A 23,123-nucleotide genomic window follows, 5' to 3' on the forward strand; every position below is an offset into this window, starting at 1 on the left:
GGTGTGTTTACTGTGGTCAGTTTAGGACTGCACAACCCAAGAAGCTCTCTGACTGCAGGGGCTCTTTGGGTACTTAGGCACAGATACAATTGTTTGTAAGCTCGTAGTTGTGGAATTACATTTTTCCTCAGCATTATTTGCAAATAATGCATCAAAAAATTAAACACAGAAGACATTTTCAGCAGCTTAATTGTTTTCTCCGATAAATTTGACATTTCATTTCTAACTGTCATGACTTTATTTACTTACAAAGACACTCCTGCTGTTTACCTCCACAACATACTCAGTGTGGGTATGTGGTAATTATAAGTAGTGCTCTAGAACATATTTTCAGCAATAAGGTAACCCAGATGATTAGGCAACAAGCTCATGAAGTTTGGCAAAGACAATGTTAAGTCCTCTGCCTTCCTTTCTGATTCAGTGTGAAATGCTGCCTCTTATTATGGAAAAGTAATAAATTTTTGACTGCTGTTTCTTACTGTTTCTTTCTGTTAATTTAGGCAACAAAACATATTTGCTACCTGACACAAAATAAGGAGAAAGGGTAAAAGGAAAAAAAGGAGAAAAGGAAAAAGAGAAAGCTGTATCTTTAATCAAGGAGAGCTAGGGTTCTGGAAAATAAAAATATATTGTGCTAATGATTAATGACTTATTATGTCTCTAAAGGAGATGATTCTTTCATTGACTTTCTGGATATTCTGTTTCAAGGTAAGTAAATCCACATTATATTTCTTATCACAAAACTTTCCACAAAAATTCTAATAATGTAAGTGAAAGACAGCGCTGTTACCATACTTGCAAATTTTTTACTGAAGAGCTTGCCAAGTCCTCTGGTTTTGTTTTCTCAGTATTGGCACTTTTTTGGTTAATTTTTAGCTAATTGCCAGAGGAAACAAGGTTTATACAACTGTATAGGCTTCTCCCTGCCTCTAGTTCACTTTTCTAAGCCCCTTTGTAAGTTTGTAACTGGTTGGCCCATTTCAATCAAATTCAGACAAGGGAAGGAAACCTCCATTGGTGTATCTGAACCTTGGAAGTCAGAAGTAGTTTCCAGCTCCCAGGTTCACACCTTCCCTGAAACCTCATCCATTCCAGTTTTATGCTAGCAAGGACAGAAGAAATCAATGGTTCAGACATATTATTTTTTTCAGATAAATCAGTGATGACAGAGTATATTTTTATTACTGTTTTTTATTTAGTAATGGCAAAGTTCATTAATTCCTGCTTTTCTACCCTTTTAATCAAGTCTCTTACATTACTGGCTAAAAAGAAACACCATTAAAAAATGCTAATACACTTCATCACATTGTTCCCAGGGTTATTATTCCACGACATCACTTGGAGCCACTAGGTAACTTTCATGCTATGTAGTTTTTTCTAGAATCCAGTCTGAATATTCAGCAACTTTTGTGTAGACACCCGGCTGCCTTGGGCGAGCACAGCCTTCACCCCAGCTGGTGATGCCCACCAGATACCACACCTCCTCGTGCTTGCATGACAGTGGCCCTCCTGAGTCTCCCTGCATCACCAGAGAAAAAGGCAGAGCACAGAGGGAAGAGCTCTCATCAGTATTTCTCTCTCAAAGAAAGCATTGATTAAAATCAGCATCATTCAACGTTAACACCAGCATAACTGCCTAGATTTTAACTGCTTTTGCTTAAGGCTAATCAACAGAGTACTGAAGCAGGTTTTCTGTTTTTTCTAGTAAATTGACTTCTAAATACTTTCCAGTCATGGCAAATAATTTCCACTTTCTGCTACTGGATGCCTTTTTTTTTAAAAAAAAAACTAAAATAAAAAATTCTACATACATTGATTTAAAACCCAATGAAGATTACAAATGTAAGTTGAAGACTACACAGGCAAGTGAGAAAAACAGTAAATTTGCCCATATTTTCTCTTATGACCTTGGGTTTAGTACACAAAGCTCAGTACTCTATGTGGCTTATCTTGTCTGAGTGACTCTCTCCCCCTCAGGATAAAATACTTGTTTGCTTTTCCTATTCCTAACTGATCTTTCTGAACATAATGCTCTTTAGTGTAGCTGTTATGAGATGTTGAGACAATAGTGAGTGTGTTATTTTTATAGAACAGCATCACCATGCTCTGGTACCCTATATCAGATAAAGAAAGCTTAATTAGCATACAGGAAAAAATACTTTCCAGCTCCAAGTATTTTTATTCCTAATTACTCAGTACTGATCATAGTAGCACTAACATTTTAACATAAAAATATTAACTGTTAAATGCTTAAAATGAAAATAATGTATTTGGTAAAAAAAATCTTATTAATCAGACTATTTTCTTGCATAAATTAACTCAGAATATTTAAATTAATGGACGTGCACGATTTTACACTTGAGCAGAGAATTTGTCTCACTGAGCTCACATTGTTATGACATTTTCAATTCTAACAATGAATAGATCAATCTGCTCAGGTTGTCTTTAGTCTTCCATTCCCCATGCATTTTAATAGCATTGCTAGCACCCTCCCTTCTGGTTTGTACACAGTGGATGCTTAAAAATAAGCTTTGGTGTACTGTATTTCATGTCAGGAAATAAAAACATCACATAAAAAAATCTGGTTTTATTGGAGAAATTATTTGAGATACTATACTTGCTCTCTTTGGTTTTCTGATACTCAGAAGGAATATTTTCTTTATTCCCTAAATGGATTATTTGCATATATTTGTATATAATGATTATGTATATAATATATATTCACACACTCAGAGTTTCTTCTCCATTGAATCGATCCCTAAATATTTCAAAGTTACATAAGGAATATTTTGCATATACCTTGTTTATCTGTGCTTTTGACATGCAACAAGTTAATCAACAGCTCTATTGATAACCAGTTTTCTAATGGCAAATAAAAAATAATTACAGTATACAATTATGTGTTTGAACAGATGGTTGGAATATATGATTATATACTACTTCTTTTCATTACCTTACAAGCATCCCTTCCACCTTCATCATAGCCAGCACAGACCACTTTGTCACCTATTCTGCGTTTCCGGTACCTTGCCTGACATTCCTCTTTTGACATGAGGGGAACAGTAGCCTTCTGAAGAATATCTTCTACACGACCTATGTAATAGGTGGTATGAACAGAGAAATGTTTGCTTCTAGCAAAATGAAAGTTGAAATTAAACTCTAAAAATCCTCATACAAAGTTGGAGACAACTGCTTTTAGAGTGTTGTTAGATGTTCAAGATGTCAATTCTTCCTTTTTTTGTATTAGTAAACAATGTGAAAGGTCTGCTAAGATGAATGTTTTTATAATGCTATTTTATGTCTCATGACATAAAACTTCAAAACTCCCTTGTATTTTGCAGTGAATCCTCGTATGAGTATGGCTTTCAGGACATTGGCCCTTGGAACCTGTCCTCCCATTAAGAGCATTGCTTTGTGTTATTAACAATAATTTCTTAGTAATGTATCATAACAGATTCAGAATCTCCCAGTTGCCAAATCTGTGCTACTCCATGTCCCAGTAGTTTACAGAATGGAGAAATTTGCACATAGAGTAAATAACAGTATTTGAGAGCAGCCTTTTCTTAGAAATTAACAGAAGAAAAGAGACTATACAATATCTGCCTAAATTTGTTGGCTTTCACATTGAACTCTAACCTTCAAATAGGAAGGTGTATAAAAGAAAGAACGCTGTTTAAATAGGTGTATGTATATGTACACACACATACAAATAAATATTACATATATAAAAATATAAATAAATATATGTAAAAACAGACTTAGATAATTAACAGCTATTTGGCCTACCTCCATATAAAATCAGAGTTGTTCAAATCCCATTTACTATTAAAACACAAAAGTCATTGGAATTCTTTATCATCAACCTTCAGAATCATAAAAGCAGCATACTTCAATCTCAGATTTCTAAAGTCAAATACAATCATGTTTGAAAAAAACAAATCATGAGTTCTGTGCAGACTGTCATTCAAAACCTCACCGTTCAGTGATAAGTCAGTTGGCTTTTTTTAAGTGGAAGCACAAAAAGGAGTGTGCATTCCAAATATATACTGGGTTTTGCCAGTAGATTAAGCTAGAACCTCAGGAAAAGCATTTGAGGGCTGTACAGGATATACTTAGGGTTGCATTCTTACATATTTCAAATTATTGAATCAAACAAGTTATAAAAATCAATTTTTTGTGTCAGAGCATGGAGTTATTTAGGGATAATTTCATACATCTTTCATATATATTTTATGATGTCTAAATAGAAGTAGACTTTCATTAAGAATTATATTACAGTGCTGGCCAGATAGCAATAATGGTAGCCAGGTACATAGTGAATTTTCTTTTAAAAGAGAAGGGGGTTTTCTTTAAAAAAGAAAAAAAAGAGGGGTAGTATTATTTTAATGGCATTAAATTTGCAAATAAAAGATCCCACTGTTTAAATATTTATCTGTACCTTTTTCTTTTCTGTAACCCCATCCAATTACCCAACAGTCAGTATAAAGTACATTAGTGTCTTCTTTTGATGGCAGGCAAATAGGTAGCTGAAGATCTAAAATGTGATTAAAAATATTAGTTTGACCAGCAGAGACAACTGCAACATTAAGGTTTTTTGTGCATCTACACTACCCCTGATGACAGCCTCCACGTCATGCTTTGTCCCTTACACTATATATTGTTCCAGTCACATGAATAAAAGCCACCCATTTTCTTTTCAAAGGCAACAGAATGAGATTCTCCTCAGACCCCAGTAACTGCATATTAAAGGAAGCCAGCCCAGGTGTCATGCACTGCCCTACCAACGCCAGCCCTGCGTCATCCTGCACATTTTCAGAATTCCTCTGAAATACACTACATACCAGTAAAATTCATAGGCTTATCAAGTTTCATTAAAGCAATGTCATATCCAGTCTGTGCGTATTTATACTGAGGGTGTACAATAATCTCTTCCACTTTGAAGAAGGGCGTATCCTCATTTATTTCTGATTGTTTTAAAATACCAGCATAAACACGCCAAATGTTGGGATTCTCAAGACTGAGGGAAAAAGACAAACAGTCAGTCTGTGGCAACAGATTTGCACTGATTTAGAGTCTGAGTGCAGATGCCAACATCTCCCATTACTGCTGAGTGTACAGTGAACAGCACTGAGGTCATTCTTTCCATTTTTTATTTTCACGCTCTCAAAATTAAAAAAAAAGTTTGTCTTGTCCATTCCCTCCACTTCTTTCTGTTCCTCTCCCTGTTCCTATTTTCATCCCACATCAGTTTTCTCTCTCCTTTATGTTCAAACTCTCATTCTCCTGATCCTTCTTCACCTTCCTTCCCCTTCTGCCTTCTTTTATTTCCTTTTTCTCCTCTCCTACTTTTTTTTTTTTAATTTTCAAGAGCCTAATGCAAGCCTCAAAAAATGAGATTTTTTCCATTCATTCCAACACAACAGCTTTTCTAGTAATGAAAATGGGATTGGGAGTATAAATTCAAATAGTCTATCCCGACACTTACATGTTAGGAAAATGATACTAGCCATGTAAATATAGATTAGAAAGTGTAATATCAGAGAACTATATTCAAAGTTCCAGTTAATATTTATGATTTCAACTTTACTTTGAGTAAGCTTATAGGATATTTCATCGTGAAATTCTCCATTAAGGAAACCTGGAAGTTTTGGTACATGCAATGAAAAAGATGCAAAACTTGTCTTAAATAACCTTTCAAAAAATTTTGAATTTTATATATGAATTAATAAATATCAGTTAGGCTCAATGATTTCCAATTAACAAAACCTTTTTTTTTTTTTTTTTGCAAGCATATTTTCTCTCTTTGCCTTTTATGACATTGGTAACTTCTACACGGGATAGCAGATAGAGAATGATATTTTTTATATAGGATTTTTTAGAAAGTTTAACCACTTTTATAAAGTTTGCCACTGGAGGCAAAATATTGGCAATACTACTCCATGCAAAAACAATAATGGATAATGTACTACACTGTGTAAAATTGCCTCATTTTGGACTATGTTACTGGGTCAACATCCTCTTATTGGAAGCATTTTATCTGTTTCATGTCCTTTTCTCCTATCAGACTGCATTATATCTCACTCTGTAAATGACAGGATAACTTTACATGTGATGACAATTTGAAAAAGGGAATGAATCATCTGCATGACAATTAAATCAGCTGTTCACAATACAAATAATTTCATAACCCAAATCTCATGGTAATTTGACAAAAAATATAGACTATATGTGCAAATCAACAATGTCAAAGGTATTGGCTGCTTTAAATTTTGTTCTTACAGCTGAAACCTGCACTTATAATAGGGTATTCATCAACTGATTGATAGAATTTGTAAAACAAAACAAAACAAAACAAAACCTTTTAAAGTACCCCTGCAGAGATTTACTTTATGTCCTGGTAAAATAAGTTAACTTGCTGAGCACCCTGCTGCTGAAGCTACCAGATTATTACCATTTCTTATGTGCCTTGGAGAAATCTCTGAGATAAGTCATTTGAAGCTCATGAAATGCATTAACTTAGCAACAGATTTTCCTTCATAGATAATATGGTATTACAGTAAGAAAAAAAACCTTATATTTTATGAGAATGTCTAAGTTTCTGTGGGAATCTGGTGTCTGCTTTAGAATTTCATCTTCTAGATGCATTAAAATAATATAGCATCAGTAGTACTATACTGTGTAACAAAGGGACAAAGTATGGAGTTCCCAATACATTAAGGATATGAATAGTCTACTTCAGAAGTTCACTTTTTGGTTACATTAAAGGAGTTTATTTTATTCTAGTCCTCAATTTTATTTTCCTGAAAGGTAGATCTCAACTTATCTCACACACTGAGTGAAATTTTTTGTTTTATTTGTACATCTACATTTAGGCCTCACCTCAGGACACAGTGAGCAGCTGTAAGAATCCACCGGTTGCTGATGATAGAGCCCCCACAGAGGTGTCTCTGACGAGATAACCTCACATGCAAGCTGACTTGCCACGGCCATTCACCAGGAGAAGAGTCTGTCCCTCCAACAATCCTAATATTTCTTGCAGAACGCTGCATACACACTACAGAAATAATTTTAAATGTGCTTAAAGATAATTTGCACTCACTAATGAAAAATGAAGATAAGACTGCTGCTGACCCCTGAATAGGGATCCATCTATTGCAAAGAAAGTTACATGATATATTCTAGTCCCTTTATGATTTATGATCATAAAGTCTATCAAAACGAAGTTCACATGGCTACTGTTGGTGTTTATAATGTGCAGACCGGGCTGTAAGCAATTCAATGCAACAAATTTAACAAAACAAAAAAACCAAACCAACCAACCAAACAAGAAAAAAAAAAAGTTTTGGCTTCATGTACTGTCTCTTTTACATGAAAGAAGGTTTACTTACCAGTACTGGCTTTTTTTTTACATAATCGCAGTGAGTATCCAGAGATCCTTCCTGGCCCATGTACTATTTCCACTGGAGATCCATTTGAGGACATTCTTAGGTGACACTCGCACTTTCTGCCAATGAATTAGTGCAAAGATTCTGTCTGTACTTTTTTAATGCAAAACACACACATTACTCCCTGAACAAGTCTGTGGAATGATTATTTCAGCAATCTGTGAACATTTTGAGAAATAAATCTCACCTTTCTTCATTGCATGAATCTTGGGGGGGAAAGTAGGTAAAAAATTGGCAGCGGATCACGTCTGTGCAAGCTTGCTGACAGGCTCTGTGTCCTTTAGTATAAGTAACATTGAGTTCATCTCCCAAAAAATTCATATGCATGTAAGTGCGAGAATTGCAGGCTGTAAGAATGAGTGCATTTCAAGCATCAGAAAGTCTGCTAATTTTATTAATTTAGAATTAGTATTTTTATTATAATTTATTTTTTACCAGGAAAGGATCTTCTGCAATTTAGGAGACCAAAGCCTGATACAGCATTTGCTCGTGATGTAAGTGCCTCTGGTATCCCACTTGTTGATGTCTTCAGAAGGCAAAGATTTCTGAAATGAAAAATTTTTACAATAACTAAATCTGTTCTCACAGATTCATCGATTAGGTACTGGTAAGGGAAGGTTCTTTCATAAATGTGATCTGTAAAAGCATTTCATATGAAAATGCATTCACGAACTTCACTAGTTCACACTAAATTGAGGGAGCTTCTGTAGCTTTGTGAAATGGCATATGACTGTACTACTAAAGGCATTACAGTATTTAGACATACGTAGGAGAGGTGACCTTAGATGATATATGCCATCTCAGCTTTGCTTTCTCTTAGAATTCCTTTGAAACTTTATTTTTCTGTTTTGTGTGGAATGTAGATTTTTAACTATTCTCGCTACTAAGTAGGAAAGAAGGAAGCTCAATAGAAACATTTTTAAAACTGTTAACTTTATAGAAAATCTTTTCAAGTAAATAATGCTGTAGGAAACTAGATGATACTTTTGATAATTACATAAAATTCAGTTTTAAGTCATTAAAGCAATCTGGAGACTCACTGTCTCTTTGATGTGTATAACTCTCTTCAGATTAACACCAGATATGCAGCTGCAATACAAAACCCCTGATCACAAGGGAGAACAGATGAAATGTCCACAGGAAATTATAAACTTATTAATAAAAACAATAAAAGGGATTGCTTTCCTGAAAGTAACTGTTTAACAAAAATTTCCATAAGTATAAGAAAATAGTGGTTAAAAAAAAAGACTGTGCTTTAAAACAAAATCTACATAGAGAATTAAAGTCATCATATTCACCTTTGGGATTCTATTTGCCATTCCTTGGTAAAGAATGTAAAGAATAAGCACTTTGGAAAGTATGTACAAATAGTTTGGCAGACAGAGATATCTGGAGTGAAAAAACTTGTAATATTAATTCCTGAAAATTCTTGATCTTCAAAAATGTCCGTTTGGCAATCTGGATAAACAAGAACAGAATATCAGAATTCCAAAGATTTTACTACATCATCAGAATATTAAGGTTTACAGACTATTCATTGCTATCTTTATTCACATTTTCCTTCCTTTGTGATAAACTGGAAAGATAACATGCCATTTTAACCAAAAACTTTTTTCTAAAGACCATTTTGAGTCTATAAACTCATGGAGAGGACTACTGAGCAAGGATAGGGTTCATGCAGAGGAGAAATGACATGTTAGAACATAGATTTGCTAATCTGCTAGGGAAGGCTTTAAATTAGGAACAGTGGACATCAGTGTATAAATCCAGAGTTAGGAATAAATCATGGTAATCTAGGCAAAGTCTAAAATAACTAAGGTAATGAGTATATCTAAGAGGATCATGGGAAGACAAGAAGACAAAAAATAGGATGATGCTTTTAACACTTTATTAAATGCTATTTGAAAAGTAGGCAGAATAAGCAGGAGAAATGTACAGTCTGCCCTCTGACATGACCAAAATAACGTAATAGAGGCTTGGCAGGATAATTCACACAATCAGACTATGGATATAAAAGTTACAGGCAGTACTAGCATGTTTAGAAAGAGAAGAATGATTTGCCTTCTGCAAGAATAAACTTGAAGTCCTAGTTAAAATCCCAGTGCAACAATAAAAAGAAGAAAAATGGAAGCACCAGCACAGAGAATATTTCTTGAAATTATCAAGCTGTACAGACAATAAAAACAATGAATATAACTCTGACAATTAGTAGGTAATATCCCATGTTAAGTAGAAATAGAGTTCAGGAGAATGGTCAGTTTCTAAAGGAAATTATATTTAAAGCACAAATGTGGATCTAGAAGTTTAAGGGAGCTAACCCATGATCTCAATGATCATGTTCAGTGATCATTCAATATTCATTGACCACAAGGAAGGTACTTTGCAAAAGGTAAGAATACAGTCAAATTCCTATGGATGTGTAATAGCATGTGTGCATAAGGACAAACTCAGAAAGGCAAAGGCGTGAAATGAAAGGCTGAATAGGAAGGAACAAAGTCTTGAAAGAAAAGTATGCAGTACCATTCAATTAGCATTAAGATAGGAGCTCAGGTTCTGCTCAAGGAAGAGAGGAAAGCTACTGGGAAAGAACACAAGATAAAGGTTAAAGAACTACCTCCTTCCTCTCCCCCCTCCCCACCCCAGCTTCTTAATGAAAATAAACTACAGTTAGATAGTCAACAACATTAGCATTACTGAGCAGAAGGAAGAGGTCATGGCAGAACAGTAAACAGAAAAATCCCATAATATGATGATTTCAGTGTTCTTAGAATCTGACTGAAGCAATCTCAAAATTTCTTGGTATAATTTAGCTTTTGGTGCTCACAGAGATTTCCTGTGATTCCAAAAGTTCTGAAAGGAGAAGCATCTATTTTTAAAACGACAACACTAGCGTATATACAACGTAGGACTAGATAGCCTAAATACAGTCAGAAAAAAAAAACCAAAAACTAGAACAAATATTCAAATAAACCCATTTTAGATATTTACAACACAAGGATGCGGAAGGTGGTATTGAGATTTTATGACTACATCTGACAAATCTCTGTCTGGACAGGTATAGCTGATCTGTCTTGGATAAGGACAGATGACCTCCTTATAAGACCTATGGATCCAATAGTACTGTCTAGGCTTCTATGATCCCAGGATTTATGCCTTCTCTCTCTCACCTCTTGCCTTTCTCGCAAGACACAGAAAGCAAGGAAACACAGGTAAGAACACGATTTACCTTCACATGCTTCCAGAAATTCTGATTTAATTTGTGATGGATCATTACTGCCGTGCCATCACTGTCATAAACCACAAATGTCTTTGACAAAGTCTCAAATGGCTTTTGATATTTTTTTAACTTAAAATCATATTATTTGTGCATACGCTACAGTTCCCCAACTCTTGTCAAAGTCTGTGAGGAGGACCTTCCTGAGTACTGTGATTTTTCTTCTAATCATGAAGTGCCTTTCTAGTATATCTTAATGCAAGAGTTTGGGAAAAAGAAAATCCTCCCTCCGTTCTCTCTCATACACATAGTGAGGGAACAGATAAATTGTTTTCTTCTCTTTACAAAATGTTTTCCTCCTTTTTTATTCTTCACACTTAATTTTTCTTTAAGTGTCTTCATTGTTAAGATCTGAACAAAACTACTTTTTCAATACCTTCTAAAGATTATTCCTACAATAAGACTAGCAGACTCTGAAGAAAATGTATTGGTACAGAAAAAAAGATGCGGAGTCTCTACACAATGGGATTTCTATGGGAAAACTAGATTATCTGTGAGCTAAAATAAGGCTATAGAGAAGCAGAAGAACATCACCACCACTAAGAAGGGAAAATACCTCACAGTAAGACAAGGGGTAGTTAGATTTTTTAAAAAGGCGGAGAGGGGAAAGTGAAATATGTTTCAATTGAGAATAAGGCAGCAAAATACACACTGTTTGATCTTGGACACTGGAAAACTTTGCATGAGTAATGACTGCAGAAGCAAGCAAACACTGCCTTCATCATGAATCACTCAAAAACACAGAATACATCCCTTCATACTAGCCAGTTGTATTAGAAAGCTGCAGGTATTCATTAAAGATTTTAAGTGCATACACAGTATATAAACAGAATAGAAAGCTTTATATTCCTCCTGATTTTTGGCAGGATTTTACCTTTCATTTTTGTATCCATGTTACAAAGATAACATACAATTTAATCAAGCTAATCTTATGAAAGAATTCTTTACATCTTCAAAGCAGGCAACAGTTTTTGTAAGACAAACGTTAAAATGGAAAAATTAAAAAGATCTGAACCTGCTTTGTGCATGAGAGTACTAACTATATTTGCAAGAATAAGTTTATATTAGAATTATTTTACATAATGAAACATTTGTACATGTCAGAGATAGACTGCATCTTCTCATCCATAACCCTTAAAACTAAACCGAATCAGAGATTTTAAATAATTACCTATTTCAGAAAGCTGGCAAGGCTTTAAAGAGAATCCAGACACAACTTCATCAAGCACCTTTATGCTGGTTGGAGTTCCTAAACTGGTATGTTTCAAGAAGCATTTTTTACTGAGTGACAAAGAATAAAGAAATTGGTAAGACAATAGGCCAACTTCTTTGGTCTACGCCATCCTCCTGACCCCATAATTCCTACCACGGTGCATGTTTTGGCCATAGGCCAGAGCAAACTCCAATCTCAGAAAGATCTTCAAATAATGAACAGAGCTTGCTGAATACTGTTTAACTTGTAAAATTGAACAGACTAACAGCTCAAAAATAGGCCTGATAAAAATGAAAGAATTTCTCTGGCTGCTCTGATGATGCAATTTTCAGAGCAATAAGCAGAGCAAGATTTAATAGAGCAATAATACTACACACCTACCAACATAATTTGCATTTCAATATCTCCAGAGGATTTTAATTTTTTTCAGTGCTATGACAACCAAGTTTGCCATCCTCACTGATGGGCAAATGAAAGCTAATTTACTCCAGACTTTCCTATTTGTAAGATTGAATAAATATTGCAAAGATGACAAGTCAAAGAAAAATTATTTCCTTGAATAAATTCTCACACCTTCGTCTGCTCTGAGATTTACTCTACTAAAGCGCAGCACTGTCCAAGTAAAGGGATCAAACCTGTATTTACCGAAAGCTTGCATTGTGAAATGTTTCTGAGGCATATGTAAAAAAATGACAACGGTTGTCATTGGTACATCTTTTTTGACACCGTTGATAGCTGTCAGCCATAGTGACATCATAAATTTTCCCTTCCATATCCAGTCCAGTGTGGACATCTGGGCTGCAAGCTGTGAAAAAAAGAGAGACCAAGTTCTGAAAACATGTTCTTATTCTTTTCCCCACGCCACACCCCAAACTGCCCAAAAGATAGCAGTTTGTATGACACAGCTCTCATAATCCAGATTTCACATCCCTGCATACTTCAGTTACATCATACTTCATGTATATTTCTCATAACAAAATCAGATGTGTAGGTATAGTACCGCATGGCAGAGGAAAAAACTGGCAGACTTTGACAGTGCCTCTGCCTATATGAAAGCAGAGCTGTAACCACTATGGCCGAGACCATGATGACATTAATCAAGGCAAGAACTCAGGATTAATACTAAAACATACTTCCCTATTTCCAAATTCATAGAGCAGTTTAAAAGGTAAATTCTGTCCTCATAAGCAACAGGCATCTCCCATTTGAGTCAGAAGATTTTATTTACACTCCACAGAGGGAGAACTGGGACTCTGGGGCTTGAAATAGCTTTCCCCATGCAGGATGCGGGGTTTGCCTCATGGTTGGTGGAGTCTCTTCACAAAATACAAGTCAGCCAAGCATTGGTGGGGTCTTTAAACATATATGGGTAGGTTTTCATTTAAGTGACAATAGTCTGATTCTAGAGTAACTCCAGTAATATCAATTAGTTTATATAGTGTAAAGAAAAACATCCCACTGAAATCTATTTTGCTGGGCCAAAACTACTCAGAAATATAAAATGCGATGGGATGTTGACAAGAAAGGGCTTTCAAAAGTCCTGAAAGGCAAACTGCAAGCAAAATCAAGAACAACTGATTTGCTGATAGCTGCAATGGAGAACCTACATAAAGTAACACCCTTTTAGCCCTGGCATATTGAGGTGCCATACCAATAAAACTAAAATATTAGCCTGACATCCATAAGACACAATTTGACCTCTAAGTCAGGAAGCAAACAAATATAATCTTCCTTATTCTGTTTTTCTGCAGTACCATGCTATGCTTAAAGTTGATCTCCTCTTAATTACATCGTTCTGATGGTACAAGTTGAAAACATATTTAAAACAACACATTTAATAGGCTTTAAATATGCCTGCTGATAACTCACACTAAGACTGTACATAGCACACCTACACTAAAAAATGGAACTGCTAATAAATTATTACACAGAAACATGAAGGTGGCAATATCACTTCATGACTATGCACTTCTGCTTTGCTGGTCATCTGCTCTACAAAGTTATAAAGCAGGGTCACACATGCTGCATGAGCTTGCTGGAGTGGAATTGTAGTAGTAAATTCATCTTTAGAAGTGGAGCTACCAGTTAAAGCATGTGCTCCCATCTGTCTCTAGCAAATGAAACAGTGGCTGCAGGAGCATAATTTCCCTGTTACCTGTCTGGAGAGCCTCAAGTGGTGGATAGTTGCAGCTGAAGGGTGAAACCAGTGGAAGATTTTGTAAGCCGAGTTTGAAAAATCGAGCAAAGAACATTCAAATCCCTGCTTGGCTGCTGCCCTGATTTTATTTCTGTTTTCAAAATGTTAATTTTCTAACATCTGCTACATGATACAGAACATAAAATGCATACATGTGAATAACCATATCTTACCACTAATTTGGATGTTACACTGTTTTAAGGAATGTCCAGAGATAGCTCCTTCCATATCCACTTTTGGCAGCGTTTCTGTATCACTGTCTTTTAAGTAGCAGGAAAACCTGTTTTAAAATGCAGCAATTCACAGCTTTTGCAGTTCACAACACAGACTCTCATAATTGTTTCTCAGGTGAAATACAGGCTGTCCAACATCCCTCAACATTAAAATTTAGACAACAAGTGTAGTTTGGAGAAAGATAAGGTAGAGTTGCATTTGCTTTGTTGGCACCGGTGGCAAATGAGATTACTTGGTGTATGTGGGAGCTATAAGAGGTCTCATCAAAGAGAGAAGCAGAGCCCAGAGTTTGGAGGACAGAAATGCACTGGGCATAGGGAAGGAGGACAGCCTCATCCTCTCAAGCTACTGATATTCTTAATTGTGAGATAAATATGCTAAAGAGAGGGTGGGGGACAGCAGAGGCGACCACTGGAGATGTAAAATTGCTCACATTGTCCTTCAACAATAAATATGTGGCACAGAGGAGGCAGTGCACAGTCATTTCTGTTTCCTTGAAAGGGTTGATATGCAAGTGTGAAAGATTGGGCATTGCTAAATTTAATCTTTTGAATTTAAGCAAATACTCTTTTAGACCACCAGCTTTAAAGATACACAACATTGTTTTCCATGGCAACCTTGTAGCTTTCCCTGTGTGCCTGTTTTCTGTCAAAATGTTACCGAGTTCCTAAAATTATCACAGGAGACCAGCAAAGGCCACATGAAGATGAACATTTTACCTTTTTGCAGGATCTCTAGTCCATGCTGCTGGCAAATAAGTGAAGAGCAGACAGGTGGGATGGTAAGTACACACTACTTGGCAGTAATTGGCACTCGGTGTAAAAAATGTAGCGAGGTCTCCTCCTTGGAAGGATGTATTTTCATAGATCTGAGTCACACATTCTGGTACAGAATAACAAAATGCCTAAGTTACTAGAAATGGGAGCACACACAGTTCACCAGGAGAGGGTGAAGCCACTGCTCCTCTTTATCATTGACCTTGCTTTTCAGACAGTCCTTTGGCAGGAGAAGAGGGTGAGGGAATACAGTTCAGTCTCTGCTCTCCAGCAGAAACAAAACTCTCTTTTTATAAAACTCCTGCTCCCTCACATTCGACCTTGAACCTCTCCAACTGACTTTACAATGAAGAAAATACTGTTACAGGAGTAGTGTCTCAGGAACTGTCCGGACTAAAAAGCTCAGCTACCGCCTCGCATCTGCAGGAATTCATCATCGATCCCATCCTGAACTCCGCAACAAAACCCACACGCTGCAGAGCCGTGCAATGAAGATACCCAGGCTGCAACCTGTTCCCATCTTTCCAAATGAAGGGATTTGGAAGGTCTCTGTGTCAAAACACACAAGAGGGCTGGCTTTGCCACTCTCTTCTTGTATTTTGCCCTCCAAAGGGGTAGCAAATTGACAATTTTTATTCCTGTATCTATAAAAGTGCTTTTTCTTAGCTTAAAAAAAAAAGAGAAAATATTGTATTTTTACAGAATGAGAGGAAACACAACTGAAAACATTTTATCTAGCTGCTTAATCTGTTACTGTAGAGCTATCATACCATATCAAAAGCTATTTACATTGGAAAAAAAATGAATTGTCATATTGGATTTTACAGTTTTAAAGCATTACAAATCTATTTTATTTGTTAATGTGATTATAAACTATACTTAGGTAATTCTATGTTTTCTGCAAATGAGTAAAATATATAATTAAAAAAAAGGAAAAAGAAAAAGTAAGGAATTATTAGAGATATGTGCAAGATATGCTGATATCTTTTAAAGGTTAATTTCTTGTTAATACAAAATTTTTACTTTATAAATATCCACATTTTCTGATATGCATACTTTCAAGATCTTTCTCTAAAAATTAATGTTTATTATTCTCAGTAGTTTCTTTGCCCAACTTTGTCATTAACAGAAAAGCACTTTCTATTACTTAGAACACTGTAAGAAAATTCTAAAGTCAAATGAAAAAAATATTGCAATTATTTGCTGTATCAAACATTTTGGATCTTATTTACCTTCTTCTACTGTAAATTAACACACAAAAATTGATTTATGCTGTAAGACTATGTACCGTGTAAAACTATGCCAGTTCTGAATAATTTAATAAAAATATGATTCTGAGGCTTCAGAAATGTTCCAAGTTTTGCTAAGATTTCAATCCGTGTAAAACATTTCCTTAAATAATACTACATTTATCAAACAGATTTTGCTAAAAAGCTGAGTTACCTAACTTTCCTCTGAGAGAACAGTTAATACATTACTGAAGTGAAACCTGTGTTAGGTCTTAGTTATAATTTATCAGTATAGGGAACTTCAGGGAAATGCAACACAATTTTTGTAGTTTGCCTTTTGCTAACTGACCAAGGTAAATCATTAACACAGACACTGAAAAACATACACAATCAGTAATTCTCCAGCATTATCAAGAGAATTCTAAAAAAATAATTTATGATAAAACAATTGTTTCTGGAGTTATTCACACTTGTTGCAATAGTCTTTCAAGCATGGTGGTACATAGGTGTTACACAGATACTTTTCAAATCAGTAACTTCACATAAAGGCAATGTGTGAATAAGACTGAAGGTCGGTGAGGTTTTTTAATTAATAATTAAATACATACAAACATACATAAAGGATGTTGGCTCTGAAGCCCTGCTGCTGGCCCCCAGTGAAGCTACTGGGCACCATGGCCACCAGTCCTGCCGTGCAGCCAGCTTACCCCAGCACCGCTGGACCAAGTCTCCGGCAGCCAGCACACATATTTCTTTGGAGAGCTCTAATTTGTGCTGGGGGGATCCAGGTTAGAGGCAAGTCAGGTGAGAAGCATGGGGAACCACTCCACCTCCTGGGCCCCCCATCAACTGCGAAGTGTTCCCTTGCTAAGCTTCTGCGAAAGCTGCTAACCTTGCCATTGGGTGTAGGACACTGAACATCACACTGATTTCACAGTTATGAGCTGGATACAGCCTCCATCAAATAGAGAAAACTGCCTGCAGCATGGTCTTGGGTGAGGTGACAGCATGGGGGGAGTGGTTGGACAACATCAGTAAAACCCCCTCAGAAAGTTCCATGTCATGGAATAGGGTTACACGAGTTACCCAGACTTAACTGAGCACAACCCAGCAGAATCAAGGCAGCTCTGTCATGACCAGACTGCAGTTACTAATCATCTCCCCTTCTAGAAAAGTGGTCTTACTCTGTGTGCCTGTCTTAGGAATTATATATATTTCACTTACCACTGTAAACAGAAGCAAGTAAGAAAATGAAATAAAAAGTCTGATAAATCCAAATCATCCTAAAAAAACACAAAATCATTCTTTAGGATATGTTTAATAAAGGGTGTATAATTAGTTTTATAAAGTACTGCAAGGCATATGAATGATTTACACTTGTACTGTTACACCATTAATCCAAAATGACATTGAGAATTACAAATTACAGCTGTGATATGCAGTTATAGCATATATAAAGTAGCATAAAAGGTTTGTCCTTTACTTATAGATGCAAGAAGCAATCAAGCTTATAAGCACTTAGAGAATTTCTGCTTTGTTTTACAACAGAATATTCATTCTTGCTTAGAGTGGGAGCAATATGCCATCAAAATGTCATTATTAATCTTGACTCTGTCCTGGTAGTTAAGCGAATATTATTATCAACATAGCAAACAAATGACTCACACTTACTGCTTTTGGTATATGTTATATGAATTTTAAACAATTTCTTTTTTTTTTTTCACATACTACAACTTAAGCTGTGAAAGAATCAAATAAATTAACCACATAACACAATCCATAAATAGATCAACATACACTGTCTTGCTGCTATGAAAACCTTTCACTGAATATCAGTTGCAATAATGATTACATACCTGAACATACAGGAGGTCTGGATGAATGGATAAGGTTTATGCTCTACTGAAAAAAAAAACCAAAACAAACAAAGCAAAACCAGTTTGTGTTAAATATTACTGTGCCTGCAATGCTAACTTATCTTTAATATTTACTTTGAATGGGTACTCTTTCTGTCAATAATGTTACTGACCTTAGGCCGCATTTTCAGAGCACACATCATCCAGACTGCACTGAAATCAATGTCCAGGTTTTACATCAGCTGAGCATCTGCCTCTTGATGACATTTTAAAATAAAAGATGAATCTTTGGTTGAGAACAGCCAGGGTATCTGCTCGCAGCACAAGAACCTACATAACAGGGAATGAGATTTGTTTCAAGAGTAAATCTTGAGCTGAGGTAGGGCAAATCCACATGAAATCAGTAAGACGAGTGACTCAGCCCCAAGTAAATGACACCGTTACAAAACTACCATAACGGAGGACAGAATCATTACCTACGTTCTCTTTCAGTTATACAATTTTCTTGAGGCATTCCCTTGGCAAATAGAGACAGCTATATTCTTCAACTCTGTATTCTGTGCTGTTTTCTTTAACATCAGTTCAAGTTCTTACTCTTCCTTTTCAATACTCTGGAGAAATTACCCTGTTTACATCTTACACATAGTTTTACTGTGGCCTTTTCTACACTCTTATTTTGTTGTTAGGTGCAACTAAGAGCATCTTCAGCTTGCCAGAAGCCAGAAATTAACCCAAACTTGTTTGCAGATATATGAAATGTAAATGTGAAAAGAAGTCATCAAACTTAATTTATAGCTGATCTGAAGAATTTGTTTTGATTTCTACAATTCTTTTCAACATCTGTAACCAAAGTAAAATAGATTTCAAATTAAAAAAAAAAAAATCTTTCAAATCTTAAAAAAAAAAAAAAAGAAAAGAAAAAGAAAAAGAAAAAGATATGTTTCATTTCATAGGGAAATTGCCAAAGGGACAACTCCTCCCTCCCTCTCATTCTTTTACCTCTTTTCTTTCAGACTGAATATGCTGGAAAGACAGATACATATGCTCTACTCAAAAAAATATCTACATCAAAACATTTCACCCAACTGTGACCTTTTTGAGCATCCCGATGATTGAAATGACTTCTATATGACTTGTGGGCCAGCAAGGTCTCCCAGCTCCTCCTTATAGAGGAAGAACTGTCTCAAAGAAAGTCTTCACACTCTCCTGTGTATCCATTTGCTTTGCCCCAACATGCTTGAAGAAGACTTTTTTTTCAGTAGAGCCATTTTCATTTTTATGTGCTCTCTTCTGTTTTAAGTGCTTAACAGCGACAAGGGAGAGTGCTGAAAGGCTTTACTGCAAAACACATGGATAGTTTATTGCTGTAACATGAAGTGTTTTGAGACTAAGACGCATGTACAGGGCTGACCTTCAGCTCAGAAGAGGAGATTTTCCATCAGCTGTGGGGTGTAAAGGTATCATGGGAGTACAGCTTTGGGGAAGCATACTACACCACCTCCAGCCAGCACCACGGAAGCCTTCCTGTGTAACCACAGCTATGTCAAGTAGTGTCTCTTTTCTCATCTATAAAATTATTATAATTTTTTACACCCCTGGAAACTATCAGCTTGTATTTGAATATTTATAAACTAAACAAGCTGAACTTAAAAGTTTTTGTGTTGCTCAACCTGCCCTACTATTCAATTAAAATAATTATTTTTCCTTTTTTTCTTTTTATGTGCGTTTTGTGCATTTCACTTGGTGGCACAAAGGGATTAGAATTTCTTTTCAAGGACTTTTAATTTCCTCACTTTTCATGCCTCACTTGGGTTTTCCAGCTCAGACATTGGGCAGTGTTATTCCAGTTCATTGCTGTCTTATTAAAAAACAAAACACCAAATAACTCCAACCCCACACTTCTGGAAAAATAAGGTAATACAGTTCATATCAGCAGAAAAAACAGGGTGGATTCATCATAAATTTAATGAAGATCATGTGTTTCATCATACGTGCAATCATACCCATTTATCAGAAGCTTCTGTAAGATTTCAATTCTATAATCCAGTCTCTCTATTTTAGAAAATTGTCTTTGGAAAATGAATCTTTTGCTGATGGCTGTTTGCATCATAAGCAAACTAGTGGGGAAAAAAAAAAAAAAAAAAGAAAAAGAAAAAACCACTTTCTTAAAGCAGCACTTCTCAAATTTAGGTATCAAACTCCTTCCAAAAGCATACATCATTTTAACTACATCTACACAGGCATCAATTGGATTTGATTCTGAAGCTGAGAAATAAGGCAGCAATGCTATTCAAAGAGAATTATAATGAGCACTTTCACTGTAGAAAATAAATGCATTTTCTTTCAGTGGATCTGCTGCTCACAAGACAAATGTTCCCGTTTACATTGCTGCGCCATTGCTCAAATCAGAGTTGTACCTCTGTACAGAGAAAAGAATATTTTCCAAACTCTATGTCCTTGAATGAATTTCTGTTTATTATATTATAGGACATGTTTATTACAGGACAAATTACAAAATATGCTGAGACAAATTCTCAGCTGGTATCTGTTTACTAAGCTTCACTGAAATCCAAAGAGATCACATTATTTAAACCGGGAGAAGAGCTAAAAATTCAAAAGTGCATAAAATATCAAAACCACCTAACTCTCCTTAGGCTTATAAAGGCTCCACATGCAAGGTTACTGTTGTCTAAATTCTCTCATTGTATTCATTTAGCTATCAATAACATTCCGGCATCTAAATTGGGATATTGTAATTAAGATTTAGTAATTCAGATGGCAGGGTTAAAAGAAGAGCTCATCAAAACATTTTGATAAAATGCAATTTTTTTTTTATGATACAAGTACAAAATTTAGATGAATCATATGAAACAAAATGGAGTGCTTACTTCTGTTTTGACTGTTTTATTTTTACTTGGTATTTAAAACAAAACCAAACCAAAAACCTGCTTCAGCCTAATTTGTCAGCAAGTTCTTTAAGATGAAATCTCCCTTGCAGTGCAATTGCCTACTAGCTTGATACTGCTTTCTGCTGATTTCCACTGTGATTTATGCAAAATCTTTCATCTGCAAAGGTGGCAGGAATTACTGAATTGTTTCATCTCAGGAAATGAATGACTGGACACTACTGTAGTCTGATTTAGGTCTAATTCTGCCTGCCAAAACAAAATTCCATATTTCTTATGTCAACCCTATTCAAAAAGCAGCTTCAACATGGGAGAGGATCTACTCTCTGTGATGAGACACCTGCCAGTCATGACATGGAACAAGAGGAGGAGTATCTTGGAGGGAACAAGGGAAGGAAGGTACCAGTAAGACAGGAACAACACAAGTTCTCATTTTGATATGACTTTGTGGACATTCTTCCCTCTGAATGAGGATGCTATAATATCAAGGACCTGCTTCTGAACGCTCCAGTAGAAAAAAAAACCAAATATTCAGAAGTATTTTCCATGTTATCTTTAATTCTGCATGGTTATCATTATGTACACGACAAAGGAAAGAGCAAATTACCAAATGCTGTTAAAACAAGTTCTAAAAATTAAATCTTGATCTTTCCTACTTATGATTAATGAGCTGGAGTCTTCTCATCTGAGTCCAGATTACATTATCCGAGTGGAAAATCCACTGTCTCACTAGGCTAATGCCTTCTCATGTTTCACTTAATTCCACATAAAATGGCTGCAAAAAGGTGTCTAGAGTAACTTACTCACTGAATTGTGGAATGTGCTGGATTGCATATTGTACTGAAATAAAAGCAGTATAGTAGTTCCATATCCTAAAATTACATGTCAACTATAGTCTTCCTAGAAATACAGACCAGAAGTAACAGCACCTCAGATGTCAAATAGGAAATCAATGGAGACCAAATTCATAGTAATAGAAAAAAGGAGAAGACAGTTGCAAATATTAAACCACAAATCACTACTGGGTATGTTTTGTAAGAGGGCTTCTTTGATTTTGTTCTTATAAATAGATTTGATTTTTTTTATTACTATTTTTTTAAGAAATGACAAATGACGTAACTACCCATAGCCTTGCCTCTTGCAGCTAAAACACCTGATGCTGGTTATTGTTAGCCATTAGAGAAGAGAGAACATTTCAACATACTGAAGGGTTCCAGTGTCTTAACCAGGCCCTCTAAATTGTCAAACAGTAACTCTTGAGTGAGTTTTATGTGTCCCTAACTACTAGCCTGTGGTCAGGTCTGGAGGTTTGGGCATACAGTTTTTTGCTAATGGACTGCCTCTTTGCTCAAAATAATTTGCATTTTCAATGAACACTTTCCATCCCCACAAGCTACACTCCAGGCATGGACCAGAAAAGCCCATTGGTTGAACAAAAGTTGCAGTTATACTTAGCAGAGAACTCTAATTTTCAGAAGAATCTCAGATTTTTTTTAAAATTTATTTTTTTAGAAAGTCAGTTAATCTAGTTTTTAATCCATGCAAACTATGAAGATCATCTTCTAAATATAACCTGACTATGAACTGAGATACCACGATACTGGGAGGTTTACCAGGGAGTGGCACGGATACTGCTTTTAGGAAGGAAAGTGGGGTAGGACTCTCCAAAGGCTCTTTTGAGTTTTTCACCTGATGGAAGAGGAGTATCTGTGGGATAACATGTTAGACAAGACATGGCAAGAGGCTCTGTATGCAGCAATATACTAACAACTACACAGGAGTGTTTGTCTTTGGCAGCATGAGGACTAAATTCAGGAAGGCAGGTAGATGTCTAGTAAGCACCACTAGTCCACCTCCTGCATGTGGCCCAAACAGTTTTCAGAGCCCAAAAAGTAGTTTGTGCCAATGTGGCTGGAAACCTCTAGTGCCTCCTAGGCAGCCCTAGAGGTGCTCTCATGCAGCACCACCCTGGGCAGCCTGTCCCAGGGCTCTG

The 23,123-nt window shown here is 35.9% G+C and overlaps 1 protein-coding gene across 2 annotated transcripts; it reads right to left on the reverse strand.

Annotated features, from left to right (window-relative positions):
- Window positions 1-1,363: 1,363 nt before the first annotated feature.
- Window positions 1,364-17,650, reverse strand: LOC104518261 (coagulation factor XI). Of its 2 annotated transcripts, none has more exons than XM_029085735.1 (14): window positions 17,593-17,650; window positions 15,083-15,245; window positions 14,303-14,409; window positions 12,578-12,737; window positions 11,891-12,000; window positions 8,744-8,903; window positions 7,881-7,990; window positions 7,633-7,792; window positions 7,395-7,504; window positions 6,880-7,054; window positions 4,842-5,017; window positions 4,439-4,534; window positions 2,954-3,093; window positions 1,364-1,519 (listed from the first exon to the last, which is right to left on the reverse strand). In XM_029085735.1, exons 1-14 carry the CDS (start codon window positions 17,648-17,650, stop codon window positions 1,364-1,366), a joined length of 1,881 nt encoding a protein of 626 aa, XP_028941568.1. The 2 variants fall into 2 exon arrangements, with proteins under 2 accessions (XP_028941568.1, XP_010169409.1); XM_010171107.1 differs by having other exon boundaries at window positions 7,389-7,504.
- Between the last annotated feature and the right edge of the window lie 5,473 nt (window positions 17,651-23,123).

This window comes from Antrostomus carolinensis, unplaced genomic scaffold (genome assembly GCF_000700745.2).
Source record: "Antrostomus carolinensis isolate BGI_N321 unplaced genomic scaffold, ASM70074v2 scaffold3027, whole genome shotgun sequence".
Taxonomy (NCBI): domain Eukaryota; kingdom Metazoa; phylum Chordata; class Aves; order Caprimulgiformes; family Caprimulgidae; genus Antrostomus; species Antrostomus carolinensis.